The sequence below is a fragment of the Brachyistius frenatus genome, unplaced genomic scaffold (assembly GCF_029030835.1).
Source record: "Brachyistius frenatus isolate BFR_SWC_R1_liver_20210118 unplaced genomic scaffold, ASM2903083v1 Contig_63, whole genome shotgun sequence".
NCBI classification, from domain to species: Eukaryota; Metazoa; Chordata; class Actinopteri; family Embiotocidae; genus Brachyistius; species Brachyistius frenatus.
The window spans coordinates 2,261,082-2,282,420 of record NW_027210662.1 but is presented as its reverse complement, the minus strand read 5'-3'; the positions used below and the strand labels follow the sequence as shown (position 1 = coordinate 2,282,420).

Sequence of the window (21,339 nt, the reverse complement as noted above, 5' to 3'; positions counted from 1 at the left end):
TATATGATTTATGTGTTTGTTTTCCATTCATGTTTTTATACATATTTGTAATATCAAAACACTGGATTGAAGCCAAAACACGAACATATCAAAACATATTTGTTGTTACTAAGCAACAATCCCATATATGTTCAGATGGTGACGTTTGTGCTTAAATCATAGTGCTCAAAATGAGTCAAAACACAAGACAATATCAGTTTAATATTTCACTGATCAAAATGAAAACCCATGATGGAGTTAATTGTAATTAGATTGGTCACAGTGTTGTGCAGAATATAGTTGGCCTGCCAGCTTCATCCATGTTCTGGCATCAGTTGTGTCCTGCCTGGCACGTATCATCAGCATAACTCCTGGGAAATTTAGAAAAGCAGAAACACATGAGAACACTGCAGAGATAAACTGGCATTCATCAAAAGTTTAATTTTTTTTTATTTTTATTTTTTAACATTTTTGTCTTTAGAGTTGACGTTCTGTATCTGAACTGTTGTAGAAATGCTTTTAAGGAGATGTTTACTCAGAAAATGTTCTACTGTTGTTTTCTTCTGTCTTTAACCTTGAGCATTACTTTGTGGTACTTTAATTGAATTATGCCTCTGCCACTCACATCCACCAATCTTAACTAACAGCTGCATAATGGATCAGGCTTATAAATCCCAATATTAAATGTGATTAATGTGGCAATGCTCAAAACAACGTTACAAAGTGCTTTACACTTAAAAACAGTCAATAAAAACCCCATAAAAAATGAACATTAAAATTTCAGACATGACTTTAAAATGGTGCTCAAAGCAGAACATTGAACATTCACTATCAGCAGTAACATGATGCTCTGACAACAGAAGGTATTTTATGAAGTGATTGAAATCAGTTTAAAAATGCTGGACTGTGGACAGCAAAGAAGCAGCGTGCTGAGGAACTGTCAGCATCCAGTTTGAGGGGAAATTATGAGATGAGACCTGAGATTGAGTCTCTGAAGTTATCAGTAAAATCTTAATTTCAGCTACACCCAGATGGGCAGAGTGGAGGTGAAAACAAAAGGAAATGAGGGAATTTCCTGGTTTCTACCGTACACATTATGTCAGATGATAGATATGAGAGAGATCATCCATATCACAAAGGAATCACCTGTATCTGGAGATAATCTTGCTTCCTTAATTTCATCCTGGAGAACCAGGATGTTTATAGAAAAATAATGACAAGGAAGCATTTGTCAGCATGTTAACTTCATCAAATGAAAACCCTTATTGGGTTATTAAGAGTGAAGCAGTAAATCAGCTCTGAAAAAATACACTTTGAGAACGAAGAGAGGTGCAGACCAGTGTGAGCTTCAGTGTATCTACATTGGAACTATAGGCTGGCTGAAGTAAGGACACCGTGTTGGGATTTGTTATTTTTCTAAGACACAGCAAACAGTTGATCCCTCTTTAAACCTCGGCAAACTATTATTTGTTTGACAGCACAAAGCCTCACGATTCTGTCAGGGTAAACCAATTCAAGATTGCAATATTACTGCATCAACAGAAGCTAATTTTGTAACAGGAATGCATACAAAACAGACCAGCAGTAAAGTACAGTGAGTTAAGATAGAGTAGATTTTGAGAGCAAATTACAGAGTTATGTTTCAGAAGAGATCAATATTTTGACTGTAATAAAAAAGGTTCAAGATCCTAAACATTTTAATGTGGTGTGTCTTTTTCTGTTTGAGCACAGAGTAGAGATGCTCTCAATTTTTTTATTTCTGGATTGAAATCAAAATGTTTCAAAGATATATATAATCAATTTACGAGAGGAATGACACCCTGAACATATCAGGTTATTCTTATTTTAGTATTTAAAATGTATTAAATGAAAGCAAATGTCCAAATACCTCATGATCTTATTTGTGCCTCATACAGATTAAAGCCATCACCTAAAAACATGTAATGAGAATTTCAATAGCAATGCTAAGTTTTCAGGTATGTGTGGAGTGGGCCAATTACATTGAGTAAAAAACACTATGAAGTCCTAAAAGGAGTTTAGAGTTACGTCCAGCTAAGACCCATTCAGACCAAACACTAGAACGCTGCAGGGAAAAGTTACAGCAGTGTGAACTGGATCGTCTTGGCTCGACTCAAACCAGCTGATTGTCTGGAGTTGGCAGTTTTTTTCTGCGTATGGAAGGAGATACCAAGTCCTCTAAACAAGGAAACAGGGAAGATCTACTGTCTCAAGTTCACAGTATAAATTTGCATAAACCCTGTCGGTATTCCGTTGAAGCACACAGAGGGGCTTTATGTTTTTGCCATTTCATCAAAATGCAAGTGTGAAAAGTATCTTACAATCACTATTGTCCTTCAAGATGCCACAAATTATATCCAGCTACAAAAAAGTCTGAAAACTGGCAGTTAAAACAGAAGTACAGAGAGTCGCTGTTATGGAGACGTTGCACCGTCTTGTCTGGTTGCTTTGGTGTAAACTGTAGGGTTTCAGAAAGTCGCAGAGTTTCAAATCATCTCGTCTTGAATCTTTGGTCTGAAGTGGCCATACGACGTCTGTGGAGTTTTGTCCGGGCCAGCAGGACGAGCGGCAGCTTTGAGAGAACTTATTTCCCTCTGTCTCATTTGACCTGATGATGCTGCTGAATGAAATGTCGAGATTCTTCAGTTCTTCTTCTTGGGACCGTGAATGTGTAGCAATTGTCGTTTGTATTTGTCATCCATTAGTTGTTTAGAAGTGTTAATAAAGAACTAAAATGGAAGTGCGAGAGGAAAAGTCAGAGAGCTACCAAAATTCTTAGGACACAGCCTCCGGGAACAATTGGTCTATTTTGGTGCTAATCCATCCAGTAGAGGTTTAAATACATCACAGTAGACGGGAAAACTTTATGGAAAGTCATTAGCCTAAATCCCCTATGGACCTTAAATATTTTGTGCAAATTTTATGGGACTTGTTGTCATAGTAGAATAAGAAGAAGACAACAATATAGTAAGTCTGTGTGAACCATGACTGCCTGTACAAACTGCTGATGTCACTCGAGCAAAAGTCAGGGGACCAACAAACTCACCCACAATACTCCTTCAATATTTGTCGTAAATTCTCTACCAATTGATTTAATAACTGTTGAGACATTTCAGCGTAGATTAAAGTGATCGATCCACCGACACACCGATATTATAATGCTAAAAACATCTCTACTTCTGACTGCCAACTGGAAACGGATACCGACCTTGGGGGCCTCTCGACCGGTACTCTTGGTATTCCACACATGTCTGTTTCCTGGTCAATCCTTCATCTTCAGACTGTATAGGGGAGAGTTGGGAAAAATGAGGAAGAGGAGGAAGGTGGGAGGGACTATCTGGAAATGCCATTGGGCGTGATTTAGTCTTGCTACCAAGAGAGTACGGGGCCAGATGGTGAGTTTAGGAAGCCTGGAATCTCAGCACCTGGCAAAGTGTTTGTTAGTCATTGCATTAATCAACGACTTTGCCAAAATCCCTGCATATACATTATGCTCATTTTGTGCCAAGGGGGCAATAGAAATCTTATTTATTCAAGGATAATTGCCTAAAGTTATGCCCACCACCAAGAGTATTTCCCTCTGGACACAAAGCAAATACATGTAATGTGCTGAATTTGAGAGATTTTGTATGAGATAGAAGGACTTCTGCTGATTGTGAGAGCACTGTCTGCTTTGGTAATTTAGTCAGACAGTTTCCACACTACTTGTAAGACACTTCAACGCTCTGCTGCACCTACTCTTCGTTCCAAAGGACTGAGACTCTGTGAATAAGTTTCAAAGTGTCAAATTTGGTGCTCGAGCGCTCGCAGGTACTTTACGAACAAATCCAGTCTTTCTTTTTGCTGAGCTCCTGTTGTTCTTTCACCGATACACCAAATTGGACTGAAGTGGCCTCCGCTCACCTCTGTGGAGATTGAGCCATTTTCTATAAACATATGCAGTTCCCAACGCTTGAATAATTCTGATGGATTTTCATTCTATTTTTTATACTCGAGCATGTTAATGTATAATTGATGCTTTAAGGAGATAAACTGCCAACATCTTCATTTAGGAGCCTCGGGCTGACAGAGGGAGAGCGCTTTCCCTTGATTTGTTAGTTTTAAAATTAACTATCTCATGGCCGAAGGGGGAGAAAAAATAAGACGCGAGGTAATCATGAGTGGTGTTAGCTGGCCTGCGTGATGGCAGCCGATGGTTGATGGCAGGACAGATGACTGACGTTTGCTTGTGTTTCCTTTCTGCAGTCGACGCTGAAAGGAGCCAATCTGACGGTGTTCGGCTGCCTGAACCACGGGGTGCCGCTTTTCTTGCGGGAAAACTCATCACTGAAATGTGAATCAGGTATGACATGTTTAATTTAGGCTGCAATTCATTGATTGTTTATTGTTACATCACAATATTACAAGTAAATAAGTGTAAAACTATTTATGTTTTAAACTTTTTGTTTCACTCTGTTTTTCTTCAGAATCGGTGGCTGGGTTTTTCCTCTCTGTAAACACGTCTACTAATATCACCAAACTGAGGATCCCCTACCCACAAACAGGCACCTGGTACCTCAGTCTGCGCTCTCTTTGCACCACTGAACACGGGTGAGACAGGCAACACTGCTTCACTCAATTATATTCAGAATTATTCATCAAACTGCTGGCAAAACTTTAATTTTTAGGTGTTTAGGAATGAAAAGTTTGTCACTTCGGGATACTTGCTCTCTTGACTCGATGTAGATGATCAATCCCACTAACATGGCTGTATAATAAAAAATAAATGTTCTACCTGAAGTTAGGAAACTTAGCTTTGCAAAAAGACCAGAAACTGGTAAGAATCCTCTTCACAACTCAAGAGAGGTATCCATCTTCTCATCCAGCTCTTGGCAACAAATATGCACATGAAATTCAATTAGAAACAAATGTGTAAACCAGCTTGAATGACTGTTGCTCATAAATTTTTGACAGTCTCATAATCACTTTTTAGGTTGGATCCCAGTGCCCCTCAGCAACCTCCGTGAGACAATATTTGCTGTCAGTTACAGGAAGACAACTGCAAAACTAGACATTCAATATTTCTTATCAACTCATCCTCATAAAAGGATCTCTAGTTTTTGTTTACCCGAGTTAATAATTCAGCGCCCTAATGAAGACACCGTGCTCGCTGTTTGAACGACGCAGCCACGTCCTCTCCCATCTGTCACCCAGCAGATCGACTTGGCTCGGGCTTCATGAATGTGCTTATGGTGGCACACCTAGCATATGACATGGAGGAGGGTTAGATTTTGAGGTTTAAAAACCAGATTTGTCATATTTCAACATTTTAATATTAGGAAACGATGTAAAAATATTTGAATCTTTCTAAAATGTGAATAGCGAAACGTCATATTGTGCCAACTTTCTCTACTCATCGTAAAAGAGTTCAAGACAGTACTTATTTCTCGCTACCAAGCAGACCAAAATTCAGTGCAGCCACCAGGCTTGTTGGACTTTTTGTAAAGGGCACAGCTCTTATGTTTCTTTGATAAGAACATATCTTGTAATCTCCATCGGTCTCTCCACTTTTACGTACTTTTTACTCCACAGATGAAGCCAGTAAGTACACACTTTTTCTCTGAGGGTTGTTTGAAGTCACAGTGAGGAACGTCGGAAAGAGAAGTTGAGGCAAACGTTACCATTAAGTTGTCCAAGGCCATGTTTTTCACGAGTTCTCAGGTATTAGCTATTCAGCAGATTGAGCTGTTTTGCCGAACCCTTAATGGCACCAAAATGTGAACAGAATGAAATTAAGCAGTTTTTTTTTTTTTTTTTTTTTTTTTTTTCCGAGCCACTTGGGAGTTTCAATTGAATTTGAATAACAGATAATAACAGATGGTGTGGGACATGGACTCATCCTCACACAAAAGCTTAGCTGAGGTATGAAAATTAGGACAAACATTCCCATCGCTATGTGTCAGATTTCCACAAGTGTGAGCGTAAATCAATCAGGTCTAGTTGGAGAGGAAGAGTGATAGCGTGGATGACAGGTACTTTTCAAAGTTACAATTAAGTTGATTGATACAACTTAAAAAATAAAGAAGGGAGCAGCTGTGTCTATTAAAAGATGTGTTGTGGGAAAAGACAAATAAACACATTTGTTACCTCCCGCAGTTTCATTCTGTGCAAGTGATTGTCAGAGCTAGCAATTAGAAAAGCTACAATACAGGCACACGTTTTTTTCTCTTTTAGCCCATTTAGTGTCAGAGAAAAATAAATTGTCTACAGCTCCATGTGCAGTTGTTATTCTGAAGGCTGTTGTTACCTGCAGAAGGTTGAACTAAAACAAAATGCACCTTTCTTTGGAAGTCAAAACTGAAGTCTGTCTGATTATCAGTGGAGTAGTGGTTGGTTTGCCAATTTCATAACCAAATGCAGGTTAAACTGTCACAGTGGTACTCTCGTTTCCTTGTTGGTCTGCATGAAGCACACATCATTTGGAGAAACTTACTTTTGTAATTGCTTCATGAGGCAGGACATTGCACAAAGCCTAACAGAGTGAAGTTGTCTTGGCATGCAACAGACCTGAAACAACCTCTCGATCCCCGACGTGCTGTGGTGACGACAGCGCTGCTGGAGCGAACAAAACAACACGACTGAAACACGACAGACACACCATAGCAGCTCAGCGAGGCCACAACTTGGCAGAGCTTTGAGTGAAATGTGAATGTCAGCGTGATAAACGTGCTCGCAATGACAATGTCAACATGCGGATATTTAGCAAGTGTAATGTTTACCATGTTTATCACCTTAACTTTTGTCCTGTCCGTGTCTTTTTCCAGGTTTGAGCAGTGCACCAATGTTACTGCGGAGGTGTACATGCGCTCATACCTGACTCCATGCATCAATGACTGTGGGACGTACGGACAGTGCAAGCTGCTGCGCACCAACAACTACCTTTATGCTGCATGTGAATGCAAAGCAGGTAGCAATTCACTTTGAAAATCCCATACCGCCCCTGGCTTTGTCGGTGTTGTTGTTTGTTGTTTTTGTCCTCCTTGTTTGTTTATTTGAATTTGTGCTCACGGTGAGCTAAATTCAGATCAGGTGGTCCACTAATGTCTTCTTTTGGTTCTACTTTTAATGTCCAAGTCAGTCAATGACTTAACAAAACACAGCAAGTTGTTTTATCGAAGGGGAAAAACAACGACTTTGGTATTTAATCAATAATTCCCTTAATTAGTCATTAGTAATTAATAATTAGCAGAAAGTGTGACCATGAATTAATAATTAGCCCTGAGTTTTAGCAGTCAAAAGCCTTTTTGCATACAAGATAAGATGAAACTTTGTGTGAAGAAATGGGGTCATCACTGCTGCAAAGAATTTCTAATTCTGACAAGAAAATGGGAGAAAACCAGGTGGGATGGCAGAGGTCATTTCACAGAACTGAACTGACAATACTGCAGTTAAATAGTATGTGGTGCCATCCAATGAGTCACCCAGCAGCTCAGTATTAATCTTCTAATATAAGCCATTTTGATAAGACAATAAAACTCACTCTTAATTACGAACAGCTTTTCAATAAAAGATGAGCTTATGAAACTAAACAAAGCGTGTCCTCTGAGGCTTTTTTTAAAATCCTGCCTTTGATCTTCTTTTTTATCAGAGCTGGTTTCTCTTCAGTTAAATTCATTGTCATACTTCATATGTGTGACTGCTTCCTGGCTGGCACTTTGCATTCAGTGCTTGCCCTTGGCCCGTCTCACACTGCAAAACCTCTGTTCAACAGCGCTCGCGAATATTTAATTCACACCGTCTTATCCAATCCAACACTTGATAAGGATCCAACGTGGCAAAGCAGTTTTAAAATAGAAGGGGGTTCGCACCAGGAGGCTCTATTGTGGAGCATAAACAACTCCACACATACGTGTTTTTTGATTATCTGTACAGAGAAATTTATTTTCATGAGAAAGAGCTGCTGAAGCCCACATCTTGTCAAGAGATAAACATTTTAAAAGATACAGTAAATTCAAAGGATAAGGTTTTGAAGTGAACTGTTTCATCTGCTGGAGAATTTCTTCTCATCTATCAACCAACATATTGAAGATTTTCCAAAAGTTCTGTTAGAGTTTAGGGAAGACACTTTTTTTCCCCTCCAATCCATAAAGCCTGTCAACACAAGCTCTGTGCAAGCTCTGTTAGATCTGTACTTTTTCAGGTCAAAGCTCAGTCCTGACTGGGTATTTGTGTGTGTGTGTGTGTGTGTGTGTGTGTGTGTGTGTGTGTGTGTGTGTGTGTGTGTGTGTGTGTGTGTGTGTGTGTGTGTGTGTGTGTGTGTGTGTGTGTGTGTGTGTGTGTGTGTGTGTGTGTGTGTGTGTGTGTGTGTGTGTTAGGCTGGGATGGCTGGGGATGCACAGACAACTCAGAGGCCTACTCCTACAGTTTCCAGCTCCTCTCCACCCTGCTGCTCTGTCTAAGTAACCTGATGTTCGTCCCGCCCGTGGCCATCGCCATCCGAAGCCACTACCTGCTGGAGGCGTCCGTCTACATCTTCACCATGTTCTTCTCCACCGTGAGTGACATCCAAATGATCAAAGCAGTCACCTGCTTGAATATTTTAGTGTCTAATACCAACTAATAAGACGAGAGATGAACAAAGTCAGGTTCTATGAATCTGCTGATCCAGGTCATTGCATCAACTTACCTGTGGAGTTTCTTTGACCACTGGTTGTACTATGGAGCAATGTTTCCATAAATGGGTTCTGCATTTGTTTGTATTGTGTATTGAACAAGGACGCACGCGGGTGACACAGTACAAACCACGATCGACAGTTGGTTGCAGTAATGCATCAAGGCAGAGATGAAGAAGACTGCCAGCAAGCCAAATCACAATTAGGATCCTAAACGGGTTTCTTGTCAAGTAAAAAAAACAATAATTTTAGAGATGTAACAATTTATTAAACTGTGCAAAAAGTTGTAAAAACAACTTGATAGTGTAATCAAGTTCTGACATGGATGGCTAAAATAGGTAATGGGTAACATTTCATAGTGTGCAGATGACATACTCCTATTTCTGAATAATCCGTCCAGATCTATACCAGTCAGAAATGGTTACATTTACCAGTGTCTATACCACGCCTTGTTGAAATTATTAAAACAAATGTCCCCCGTCGCCTGTTGTATCAAATACAGATGCTAACTAACCAATCTGTACCCTACCTGTTTAAATCAATACAAGGTGCAATTTTCAGGTTAATTTTAGTTTTCTTTTTCAGACTTGGAAAGTATATGGCTCAATAATGTATTCATTCTCAAACTTCCATCTCTGTGTTAAAGAAAGCTGCAAGAAACACAGTTATAAACCTATGCTAGTCTTTGAATTTCATATGTAAAACAGTATTCATTTGGATTTGGAATTGCTATTAATCCTGACTTTAGCTGCTTTCACACCAGAACTTATCTACACATTGTCTGAGAGCGCTGCATGTGAGAACCCAACTGTCCCAATCTGTTGGACTCAACATTAAACAGACTTTACCCTGCTGCCTACCTTTTACAAACTCTGTGCAATAACAGATTGAACCCACAAGTGTATAGAGTCAGTCATTGTCTGGATATTCACAGTGGGCGAGTGGGTGTCATGTTTCTATCATCCCTCCTGCACACTCTACCAAGGTATCACTCCTCGCCTACGCCTGACATGGACTCTTTTTCTCCTTTGCTGTGCTACATGTGTGAAAGGGAAACTCTGATTCTGATTCTTTAGACGTAGTCTGGAGATCATATGCGGAAACAGCTTTTGAATGCTACATATTATTATTTTTCCTGATGAAAGGTTGTCCAATGCCTTGCGAGGAATCTTATGAGTGTGTAAAAGAAGTAAGTAAACATTATTTGTACAGCACTTTTTTACAGTCACAAAGGGCTTTACAAAAGCAAACAGCTTACAGAAAAGGGTCAGGAATATTAAGTGACCACCCGAGCCACAAATGACACTAAAAACACAATATAATATGAAAACACAATACATAATTAAATACACCCAAATCATGGGATGCAGACCAGATGCAAACAGGTTACCCAAAAATGTCTTTTAGAAGTATCAACAGAGTCATTGGACCATAAGGGTACAGGCAGAGTCCTCCATAATTTAGATTCTACAACCTCAAAAGCTTGATCACCATGGGTGTTCACTCGAGTGCATGGGACTGATGGTAAATTCAGATCATTAGACCTAAGAGGGTGAACTGAAGAATAAAGTTGGAATAGCTCAGCCACATACGCAGGAGCCCGACTGTGTAATGTTTTGTAAGTGAGAGTAAGAATTTGAAACTGAATCCTGTTCTATAACAGGCAGCTAGTGTAAAGATTTAAGTAAAGGGGGGATGTGAGAGTGGCTGTTTGATTAGGTAAGAAGTCTTGGGACAAACTAAATGAGGGAAAAAAGTGTGCGACAATAGTTGATGCAAGAAGAGACAAAGACATATATAAGCATTGCCAGTTGCTAATATTTCTTTTATCAGCACATACACTTTGTGTGTGAGTGGCCAGCAATGACCTGTATTGAAGAAGTTAGAACTAAGTCAGTCTCTGTCAACAACCACAGCATAATTGTAATAATAGCAGTAGTTTTTAGTGAGGTAAGAAAAACCCAACATGCACCCTTCTGTTAGAAAAGAATATTTTTTTTATGAAAGAAAAGTTCAAATTTTACCGAGTCTGTTTTTTATAGCAGCTGTGCCATTTATTGTTCTGACATATCTGCTGCCTCTCCTCTCTTCTCACAGTTCTACCATGCATGTGACCAGCCGGGAATTGTCGTTTTCTGCATCATGGAGTATGACGTCCTGCAGTTCTGTGACTTCCTCGGGTCGCTCATGTCAGTGTGGGTCACTGTCATTGCTATGGCCAGGCTAAAGTCCATCATCAAACAGGTATGTTTGTGCTGTAATTAAACATGTGAACTGTAGTTTGTCAAAGAACAGCCTTTGAAACACGAGTTTCCCATGTTTTACACATCGGACAATGTGATCACATGTATTACACATGTTTACCACATGTTGCAACCTGTGATAAAATGGAGAAAATATGTGGAAAAAAAAATCATATGAAAATCTAAATGGGACACATTACACCATGAAAATGTTCCAAAACCATATGTTTTCTATGGGTAAAATACATGTTTTACATCAGTTTTTACACTTGAAATTCATGCAGTTTTTCTGTAAGGGAGTGAATGAAGACGTTTGTCTTGATATTCAAATGAATCTCCATTTTGTTTCCAATTTTCGATGTGGTGAGTTAAGTATGCTACTGTACAGTATATACTCTGCACTCAAGTCATGACAAAGTGTAGGAGTCCTGAGCTGGCAAAGAATTTTTACTTTACAAAGTTGAATATGTCAGTCGGATGCTATAATTAACATTTCTTAGGACATTGATATACATGACCCCGGCATCATTAATGATAGACTAATAAACATATATTCTACAAAGCTTGCTGTGAAGAAGCTTATCAAAACATCTTCAGTACCTGCTGCTGTTTTTAGCTGACAGTGATTCAACATCATACCTGCCCCATCATAAATTGCCTGCTCTCCATTTTTTCTTTGCCATGCCCTTCCTTCTAAGTAATACGCTGTACATTAGCTTGGCCACCAGGAGCGCAGTTGATGTCAACACCTTTAGCTTTGCCTTAAAATGCTCTGATTGGCTCAGTGGTGTCCCTGAACAGCGAAGCAGCCACTCAGAAGGGCAACTTGACCTATTTGATTTGCTTGACAAAATGTTAGATGTGGGCAGTGACTCAGACGACTGCTACCAGACATCTTCGGACCGTAATGCATTACCGCTGTCATGCAGTCTGGCAGCACCTAAACTGAGAGCTACGTGTTACAGGGAGACAATTTGAGAAAAGCCCTGAAGCAAAGAGAGATTAAAGGAGAGAGGGGCTGTCGAGCTACGTAGGAGAGCTATAAATGAGTACCACATACGGAAGGCCTTGGTTTTTGGTTATAAATTAAAAGATCAATGTGTGTGAATCAGCAATGCGCAGCACTAAGTTCTCTGGTTGTTGACATATTGCGGTGGATAATGGTAAACACTAACAGGTGCACCTTCTCCCTGGGTCACTCCCTGGCTGCACACCAAGATGGAGCAGTCTCAGGGAAAAAGTGTGTGTTTGTGTAGATGTGTGTCCACGTCCATAAATGAGACAGAGAGAGTGGGTTGGAGGGGGAGTGGAGAGAGGGGGAGGAGTAGTGGGAGGGAGGGAGAGTATACGAACATCTGCTGTCCTCTAGAGTTTTCATTTTTGCTTAGCGCTGCAGTACACAGTTACTAATCAAATCGCACATGTCAGGACTGGCAAGTGGAACTGTGTATGTTTGTGTACTAGAAAGAGACATTGTGTGTGTGTGTGTGTGTGTGTGTGTGTGTGTGTGTGTGTGTGTGTGTGTGTGTGTGTGTGTGTGTGTGTGTGTGTGTGTGTGTGTGTGTGTGTGTGTGTGTGTGTGTGTGTGTGTGTGCGTGCCTGCCTGCCTGCCTGTCTGTCTGTGTCTATGTGTTTGTTTGTTTGTTTGTTTGTTGTTTGTGTGTGTGGATGTTGGTTAATGTGTATGACCACAGCATCAGTAGAGGGTGAAGGACCCCGGAGCATCTGATAGTGTCTGTGTAGTGTGTGACTTTTGGACCTTCAAAGCTCTAAAAGTCCCCACAAATATGTCAGCAAAATATTTTACAAGGACACTTTTGCAGGGTCACATAAAGAAAGAGCTTCAGGAGAGTTATTAAATTTAACATGCTGAAAGTTATTGCATCCGAATCATATAAATCACATTAAATTATAATTATATTTTATCACATCTTTGTAGTTTTGGCCCTATTCTATTGAAAGAGTTATAATAAAATTGTTTTCACCAAAGTACTTTGTGAGATTTTAGTACACCAGGACAGGAAACATGGATGTTCATTCAATCAGAAAGAATAAGCCAGTTCATCTTAACCTCTTTATTAGAAGCTAAAGACACCTGAAATGTCTGTTACACAAGTTTGGCTCTCCTGGGAGATTTTAAAACCAGTGTGATCATCTGACTGCTTGTGTTTCTTGGCTCATTGGACTTTGTTTTTTCAATGTTTTAAAGTACAATATTACAATTACTGATAGGAATGATTAGCCTGGTGTTAGCGTGTGTGAATATATGGGTCTGGGTACGCTCCTTAGGGAATTGTTTGCAGTCGTTGCATCCTACTAGGCGTGGACCTTGGGTTAATTTTGAAGCTATTGGAGCAGCTTCGACCAATCAGTATGTGCCGAAATCGGCCGTAACACTATCACTGCTACGACTAAATTTGGAAAAAAAAACAAACACTTGACTTCAACATCATTGTATTTAACATCCAGCGAATGAGTGAATGTTAATGTGTACAGGGTGTCCAGGTTGGAAACGAAAGCTGGCGGATTTTAGGCTAAGGAATAATGGCCACACCCACTAAGATTAGACCTTAATTACAATAAAAAAGACAGAATTACTCTTATTAGTCCATTAGATAGAACCTTAATTATTTGGATGCATTACATTACAAATTTCAAAACTTACTTTCACATCAATAACCATTTTTTAACATCATTTGGTGATTTTTGAAAGACATTGCCGTAGCTGTAAAGGGTTATTAATGTAACATTGTGACACACTTTTGGCATGCCACCAGACTAAATCAGCAGATCCACCGTTCAGATAGAAAATTTGAGCAAACCACTTTCATATTGTGTGAAACTGAGCAATCAATTATAGTTCGTATCAATCTTAATGGCACCCGATCATAGAAATATAGATCTGAGTGTACCCAAATATGAAATCAGAGCATAAATCTGTAAAAGCATGTGGTAATACTAAAACACTTAATGTATCAGCATTTAAAAAAAAAAACTATTTAGAAATTCCATGGTGTTGTCTGTATTAAAGGACCATTAGAAATGTTTGGCAAGGTCAACAATAAATGTCCATGCTTAAATATCCTGTACATGCTTTATGAGTCTGTATCACTGTATATTGGTAAGCGTAGGTAAGAAAAATATGTAGCTGGTAAAAATAGACTTCCAACCAGAATTTCTATGAGCTCGTGTGTCACAATAACAGACAATGATTCATTGCAGCAAAACCCCTGCCTGTGAGTGTCAGTGCATTCATGCCTGCATACATTGCATGCATGTTTGGGTGCTGCTGTATGATCCAGCAGCACAGTATGACTGATGACTGTTGCTGCAGTCCTCGGGCTGCACCACGCTGCTCCATTCCTCCTTGGTCTGTGCCAATTAGTCTTGTTCCCCCGCATGCAGGTCATCCCTTCCCTGCTCAAAAATCCCCAATTTCTCCTCACATTGCCTCCCAGACAGAAGAATGCAGACCCCAGGCATCTTGGACAAGCTTAAGTTCTCCCAAAGCATCTGTAGCACATCTTATTGATTTTTTTTTTATTCTCACTTCATCTCTTTTATATCCTGTGGCTTTATGTCAAATTCTGAGCTTGGCAAAAAAACAAACCAAAAAATTGCGGGTATTATTTATAGCATGGCTCTCTATTGTTAGCGTTTTGTTTTTATTGTTATATTGTGGCTCACACTCGTAGAAGAGGCTTAAAAAATTGTCAATATTCACTCAAATTTTTATTTCTCAGCCTCTGTAGTAGATAGAGATATGAAAGAACCACAATTCGAGGCTTTAATTGGAGTTTAGTCCATTTGCCCTAATGTTCATTTACGAAAAAACAAAAAACAACAAAAAACAACTGCTTAATATACAACAGCAACAACAAAAATTGCCGCTGTAAGATCAATACTAGGTCCAAACCTTTTATATGGCTAGACGGTGTATGAAATGGTGTACAGCTTTTAATGTCAAACAAGGGATTTTAATTTGAAATGAATACAGGAAGTTACAGCATTTGGCCCGTCAATGATGATTTCATCAATAAGTTATGCAGTATTCAGCTGATCAACTGTGTTCTCTCACTCACTCACTCACTCACTCTTTCTCACTCACTCACTCACTCACTCACTCACTCACTCACTCACTCACTCACTCACTCACTCACTCACTCACTCACTCACTCACTCACTCACTCACTCACTCACTCTCTCTCTTTCTCACTCTCTCACTCACTCACTCTCACTCACTCTCTCACTCTCTCACTCACTCTCTCTCTCTTTCTCACTCACTCACTCTCACTCTCTCTCGCTCACTCACTCACTCACTCACTCACTCACTCACTCACTCACTCACTCACTCTCTCACTCACTCACTCACTCACTCTCTCTCTTTCTCACTCTCTCACTCTCTCACTCTCTCTCTCACTCACTCACTCACTCACTCACTCGCTCTCTCTCTCTCTCTCTCTCGCTCTCTCTCTCACTCACTCACTCACTCACTCACTCTCTCTCTCTCTCTCTCTCTCACTCACTCACTCACTCACTCACTCACTCACTCACTCACTCACTCACTCACTCACTCACTCAGTCAGTGACAGACAGTCAAGTATATCAATCTGGCCCTGCTGTTGCGGTCCACCCAAAAATTGGCGCTGTGAAAACATCTGTGGCGGTGTAAACACACAAAGTGCCACTCTAATAAGATGTCATCACCGACTGAAACTGAAGATGTTGACGGACATCATTTCCAAGGCACTCAGTGTGCACAAAGACCTGTTTCACTTCCTGCTGCCATAGACAGCAATAAGGTCCAATGACAACATCTAAAAGTGTTCAAGTCACATCTGCTTCGAAAGGAAGATTCATGTCTTAAAGGAATATACACAAACATTGTGTCCGGTCTTAATGGGATAAAATACCCATTTTGACTTCTGAACTTAGTAGACAGTAATTTTCTGTACTGACCATTTCCCTACTGGTACATTTAACTGATGGCATATTACCATTATGAGAGGCTTTTACCTTTTGTAGCTCCCACTTACATGCTTTTTGCAAATGTCAGCTCTATACGTGGACGATAACATTTCAGGAGGAGGCTGACATTCTTTTATACTTTCCTCCTTTTTTTAGAAATCGCATGAACAAACCAAACTACAATGTGTTACACCATCTCTCAGTACTGTCCAACTGCCTGTGGTCTTCACATCCAACTCTATTTGTTCCTACAGAAGATGAAAGTCTTTAATAATAGAACACTACTGCACTTAACAAAAATATAAAAGGCTTTTGTTTTTGCTGCCATTCTTCATAAAATGTAGTAAAATATCTAAGATGTCTTTAATGGACGCAAAAGGTTTATTTCTCTTAAATTGTATTCACATCAAGTGCCTGATTCATTGCGCAGGTGTGCCTGACTGGTCAAATTAAAAGGCCACTCTAAAATGGGGATGGGGGGCATGTGGGGAGATTTGCCCACTCACCACCAGATGTGGGGGTCCTGGGCTGGTGCTTCTTGGATGTTCTGCCAAATTCTTGGAAATGACAGCTAATGGTAGTGAAATTAACAGTCAATTCATGGGCGACAGCTCTTGTGGACATTTCCTGCAGTCAGCATGCCAATTGCATGCTCTCTTAAAGCTTGTGACTTATGTGGAATTCTGTTGTGTGACAAAACTGAACATTTTAGAGTGGTCTTTTATTGTGACAAGTCCAAGGAACATCTGGGCTATAATCCTGCTGTTGAATCAGCTTGATGTGCCACACATGTCAGGTGGATGGATTATCTTGGCAAAGGTGAAGCGCTCACTGGCATGGAGTTTAACAAATTTGTGAGCAAGGTGTCAGATAAATATATCTTTTGTATCTCGAGAAGAAGTCTTAGATCTTTTACTTCATCATCATCATCAAAAATGGTTTTATTTCAAAAGGCAAATCTTCTTAAAAAAATAAACTGGACATTGTAGTTTTGTATTGAGTGGCCCTTAATAGGGCCCTTACAGCAAAAAAAAAAAAAATAAAACAGGACATGGGTGGAAACGGGGTAAAAAGTACATCCCACATACACAGTCTTCAGCTCTCCAAAAGTAGAGATGTGCTGCTGCTTGACCGCACAAACATCCTCTTATTTACTCGGGATGTAACAGTGTTGACAGTGTTTATGGAGGGCAGTTATTGATCCATGTGGTTTTTTGTCAAGGTGTTGTATCTGCTGGGGGCGATGTCTCTGTCCATGGCTTTGCAGCTAGACCGTCACGGTCTGTGGAACCTGCTGGGACCCAGCCTGTTCGCGCTGGGCATCATGGCCGTGGCCTGGGTAAGGGAATATATTTACTGCCCAGTGAACAGCATACTACAGTGAAAAATGGGTTTATTTCATTGTGTTTTTAACTGCATCTGAAAAAAAAATAATGGAAGTTTATTGATCTTGGGGAAGACAGCGCATGAGATAGGCTTAGAGATGAGGAGACAGACAGATAATATGGAATAAAACACAGATAAAGTAGGAAATTTGGAATATTAGAGGGATGACATAAAGAATATACGTACAACATCATTCTTATTTATTTGCACAAAGGATATCAAGAAAGCCATCAAATATGAATAACAGTCAAATTAAAACAATTCATATTTCCAGTGTAAAAATATTTCTACATGTACACACTGTATGTAAATTCTACAACTGCTCCACAAGGGATATTTTCACACAAGTTAAAACATAATTATTTTAACACATAATGTGTGTTTAACATTGACAAGCTTGTTTAAACATGGCAGATGAAATGTGTCTGAACTGTCCCTCTATTGTTTCCCATGCCAGTAAGTGTAAAAGGATTTAATCTGTCATTTAAGCTAACAGAGGGCTGGAACATGTGCATGGCTAAAAACTGTGGCTTTCTGACCAATGAAGCTATTTTACATTAGCATGGCAGGGGCTTTAAAAGTTTTGCAGCCTGCGGGTATTAGTCATGGGTTGTAGTTCCATTATAACTCAGCTTGTACTTTCACTGACTCTTCTTCGAGTCATAATGTGCTCCCTGAACTGAGAAGATAAAAAATAATAGTCTTTCAGGCAAGGTTCTTGGAAGAAAAAAAAAACTTAACACTAAACCTCTGACACGAGTTTTAAAACAAGGTTTGTGGTTACCTTGGAGAAAGCTTTGCGTTGAATAAAGTGTGGGAGTTGTAGCTCTGAGAGTTATTTTTCTGTGAGCCGCAGAATCCTACAGAAACCGGGGAAGATGAGGCACTATTTAATTCCATCGTTTAAACCTTCAGCTTTAGCAGAAAACATAGGAAACAGTATATCATACTATAGTCAGAAACCTTTTCTTCTCAGATTAATAACAATGCTTTAAAAGTCATGCGTGTCACAGCTGCAGGAGTTTTACACAAAGCCATTTCCTGCCACTATTTGGCTGATTTTCTTGTGGCTTTAGCACATTTGTGACTCAATCATAGATGGGTTGTTGACATATGTTGAACGTCTGTATGTTGCCACATGTTGCCACAGTTTCAAACATCGCGGTCTGGTTTACTGCGACAATATCGACAGAATAGAAGTACGAACACTGAGACATAATCTCTGATCTTCCCATGGCAAATGAAATCAACACACGAGAGTAAACTTCTACAGGAGCCCTTTCATTTCGGCTTGTCATGTTTCTGCAAAGCTCTGGCATGCTGAATGTTCCCAAACACAACAGAATTAGATCAGTCAAGCAGAGGGCACAGAGCGTCTGCCGCTGTGTCGGGGTGTCATTAGCAGTGAGAGGAAGAGGAGAAGTTCAGATCTGTCAATGCCAAATTTCCCTAATTCTCCAAACTAAATGAGGTCCCCAACTCGTGCATGAAAAGACCATCCTGGTTTGGAGCTGGAAAAAATACACGGCTCCAAAGGGACTGGAACAGCAAAAACACATTTCATGTTTTTTCTTAACTGAGCTTCACATAGATTCTTCATCTTTAATCCAAAATATATACACCTTAATAATTTAATCAGAACCATTTGCTGATTGAATATAGTTCATGTAATTATTTTTGTCACTCATGACCAGCTTACATTTCCCCTGGTGGTAGTAATTCTTGATGGTACCGTTTGGAGAAAAAATTAAATGTGAGCAATCAGTGTTTATGAAGCGGTGAAAATGGAGACCGAATGAAATGAAATGTTTGAGTCTCCTTTTTCCGTACTTGCAGCAATTCTGGACCACTTACAGGCAGAATGAGCACATCATCTTTATTAAACAAATAGAGGAATCATATCCAGTCACAAACGGAACAAGAACATAAGTAACCAAATAGATAACGCAGTGACGGGCCAATCATGAAACCATCAAAGTGATGGCGTTTTGCTGCAGCATTAGGCATGAATACAAATTTCAGACAAAAAAAACAACGGTTGAGAATTATGAAGAACATCATCGTCTGTTCCTCCAGTAAAAATGAGGTACCTCGCTTAAATCCCATGGGGGTCTGTTTTTGAATGACTCATTCTTGTGTCATTTTCCAATTGAATATCCTGTTTATACATAAAATACTGTATGTTCATCAAACTAAAGCAGCAAGAACCTTAAACACAGAACCTTGGAGATCAATTCAAAAAGAAAAACTGTAAAATGCTTACCACAAAGAGTGGAAGTGAAGATTCTGTGGTTTCTTTACTTTGTGGTTTGCTAAGCGGGACCCTGCTGACACGTGATATACCCATAATCATACAAGCATAAAAAAAAACACACATGCAAATGTGTCTAAATGTTGATTTACAAGCAGCCGAGAGAAGGATAATTCCAGCTTTTACAAAGTAGTGAACAGGTCAGATAAACATGAATATAAAAGTAAAGGTTCTCTGTTTCTTTGTGGTTATAAATTAGGCCTAGAGGCAATTCAACAAATATGGGAATGAATTGAATTAAATATAATTTATTATTTTCCTTTGTCAGAAAATGGATTTCAGTATTTCTTGTAATTGGCATTAGGCGGGTGTTTCCCGGTAATTGGTTTTCTTCTATGATTTGCTATTTTATATTAAAAAAAAGAAAAGAAAAAGAAAAAAGTTCTAAATAGTGATCTTGACACTGTTGTTTTATGTGTCTGTTGGCCCGTCAGACGGTACGCACCATTCGCCGGCGGCGTTGCTACCCGCCCACCTGGAAGCGCTGGGTGTTCTTCCTCTTCCCGGGCACCATGATCGCCACGTCTGCCGTGGCGCTCTACGCCTTCGTGGAGACGGAGGAGAACTACTTCTACATCCACAGCATCTGGCACATGCTGATCGCAGGGAGCGTGGGGTTCCTGCTGCCGCCTCGCGCCAAGCCAGACGCCAAGGTGACCCCGCTGAAGCGCAGGCGAGGCTGCGGCTATCAGCTGTGCGTGAACGAGCACGAGGAGCTGGGCCTGGTGGACCCGGCCATCATCTCCATTAACAGCATCTGTACCAGCTGATAGACTCCCTGCTCCCAGCCTTTTACCTAGAGACACTTCATTGCCTTCTTTTACTTGTGTAATTCACACATGGGAAATTAAGCCACAAGACTTGAAAACGCAATGTAAATACTGTTGTGACACACTGGATTTCTTTATTTGGGTTGTTATTGTCATGGTTATTACTATCAATACAAATGTAATTATTATTATTATTATCTATAGTTAAAATTCTGATGAATTGTGGGTGTACAGTGACACACTGTTGTTTGTGAATATGTATTTAAAGTCAAAGCTGAAACACTGCTGCTATCTGACGGTGACTGTAAAACTGCTTCTGTTGGTTATTTATTGGTGGTCTTGTAAACAGGCCAATTATCTGACTGTAGGGGGCACAGGTAAGGGGAGGAGACACGGGTGGTGGACATTTATCAAGGGCACGGCTTTTCTGAAATTCTTTTGAAATATATCTTTTGCACTGAGACACAAAAATGTTATTCTGTAAATTTTTATAACAATATAAACTACAGTGGGCATCACAAATGTAAAACCTAGTTGTCATGTGGAATGTTAGACTGTCTTTTTGCAATTGCAATGTATCGCTTTTACACGAATGTGCTGATTGTTCTTGGCGGGAACAAATCCAAAGTCCAGCTGCCTGTTGCAAGAGAAGAGGGGAGGCAGGATTACTTCAGAGACCTCAAACCAAGACTTCACCTCCCTGTTCTTTTCTGACAGGACCTGTGTGACACTACATTCATGAACAATAAATGTTTTCTTTCTTTGCCTCCGTATTGCTTTGCTGCTTTCGAAGCTCTTAAATGCAGTGCAACTGGTGAAGTCTCCAACAAAGACATCACATTGCAATTCCTCGTCCTAATGGAAGCCACTGGTTCTCAGATAGTGAGATGAGACACTGTCAACAGCATCCTCCAGGAATAGAGCAAGAGATAAATAATTCTCCTACAGAGCAGCGGCATGAAGGCAGCTTCAGAGCACACTGTCGACATAGCCTCTCTCTTCTTATATAAGGA

At 39.9% G+C, this 21,339-nt stretch overlaps 1 protein-coding gene across 1 annotated transcript in view; it reads left to right on the top strand.

The window, feature by feature from the left end:
* Nucleotides 1-21,099, top strand: part of tmem8b (transmembrane protein 8B) — a 37,318-nt gene extending 16,219 nt beyond the window's left edge. The window contains exons 7-13 of the mRNA XM_069706564.1: nt 4,243-4,339; nt 4,464-4,587; nt 6,801-6,943; nt 8,352-8,530; nt 10,746-10,892; nt 17,082-17,198; nt 19,991-21,099. Coding sequence (XP_069562665.1) covers nt 4,243-4,339; nt 4,464-4,587; nt 6,801-6,943; nt 8,352-8,530; nt 10,746-10,892; nt 17,082-17,198; nt 19,991-20,326 — 1,143 coding nt within the window. The 3' untranslated portion in view covers nt 20,327-21,099. The remainder of the gene's footprint in view (nt 1-4,242; nt 4,340-4,463; nt 4,588-6,800; nt 6,944-8,351; nt 8,531-10,745; nt 10,893-17,081; nt 17,199-19,990) is intronic.
* The last annotated feature ends 240 nt before the right edge of the window (nt 21,100-21,339 follow it).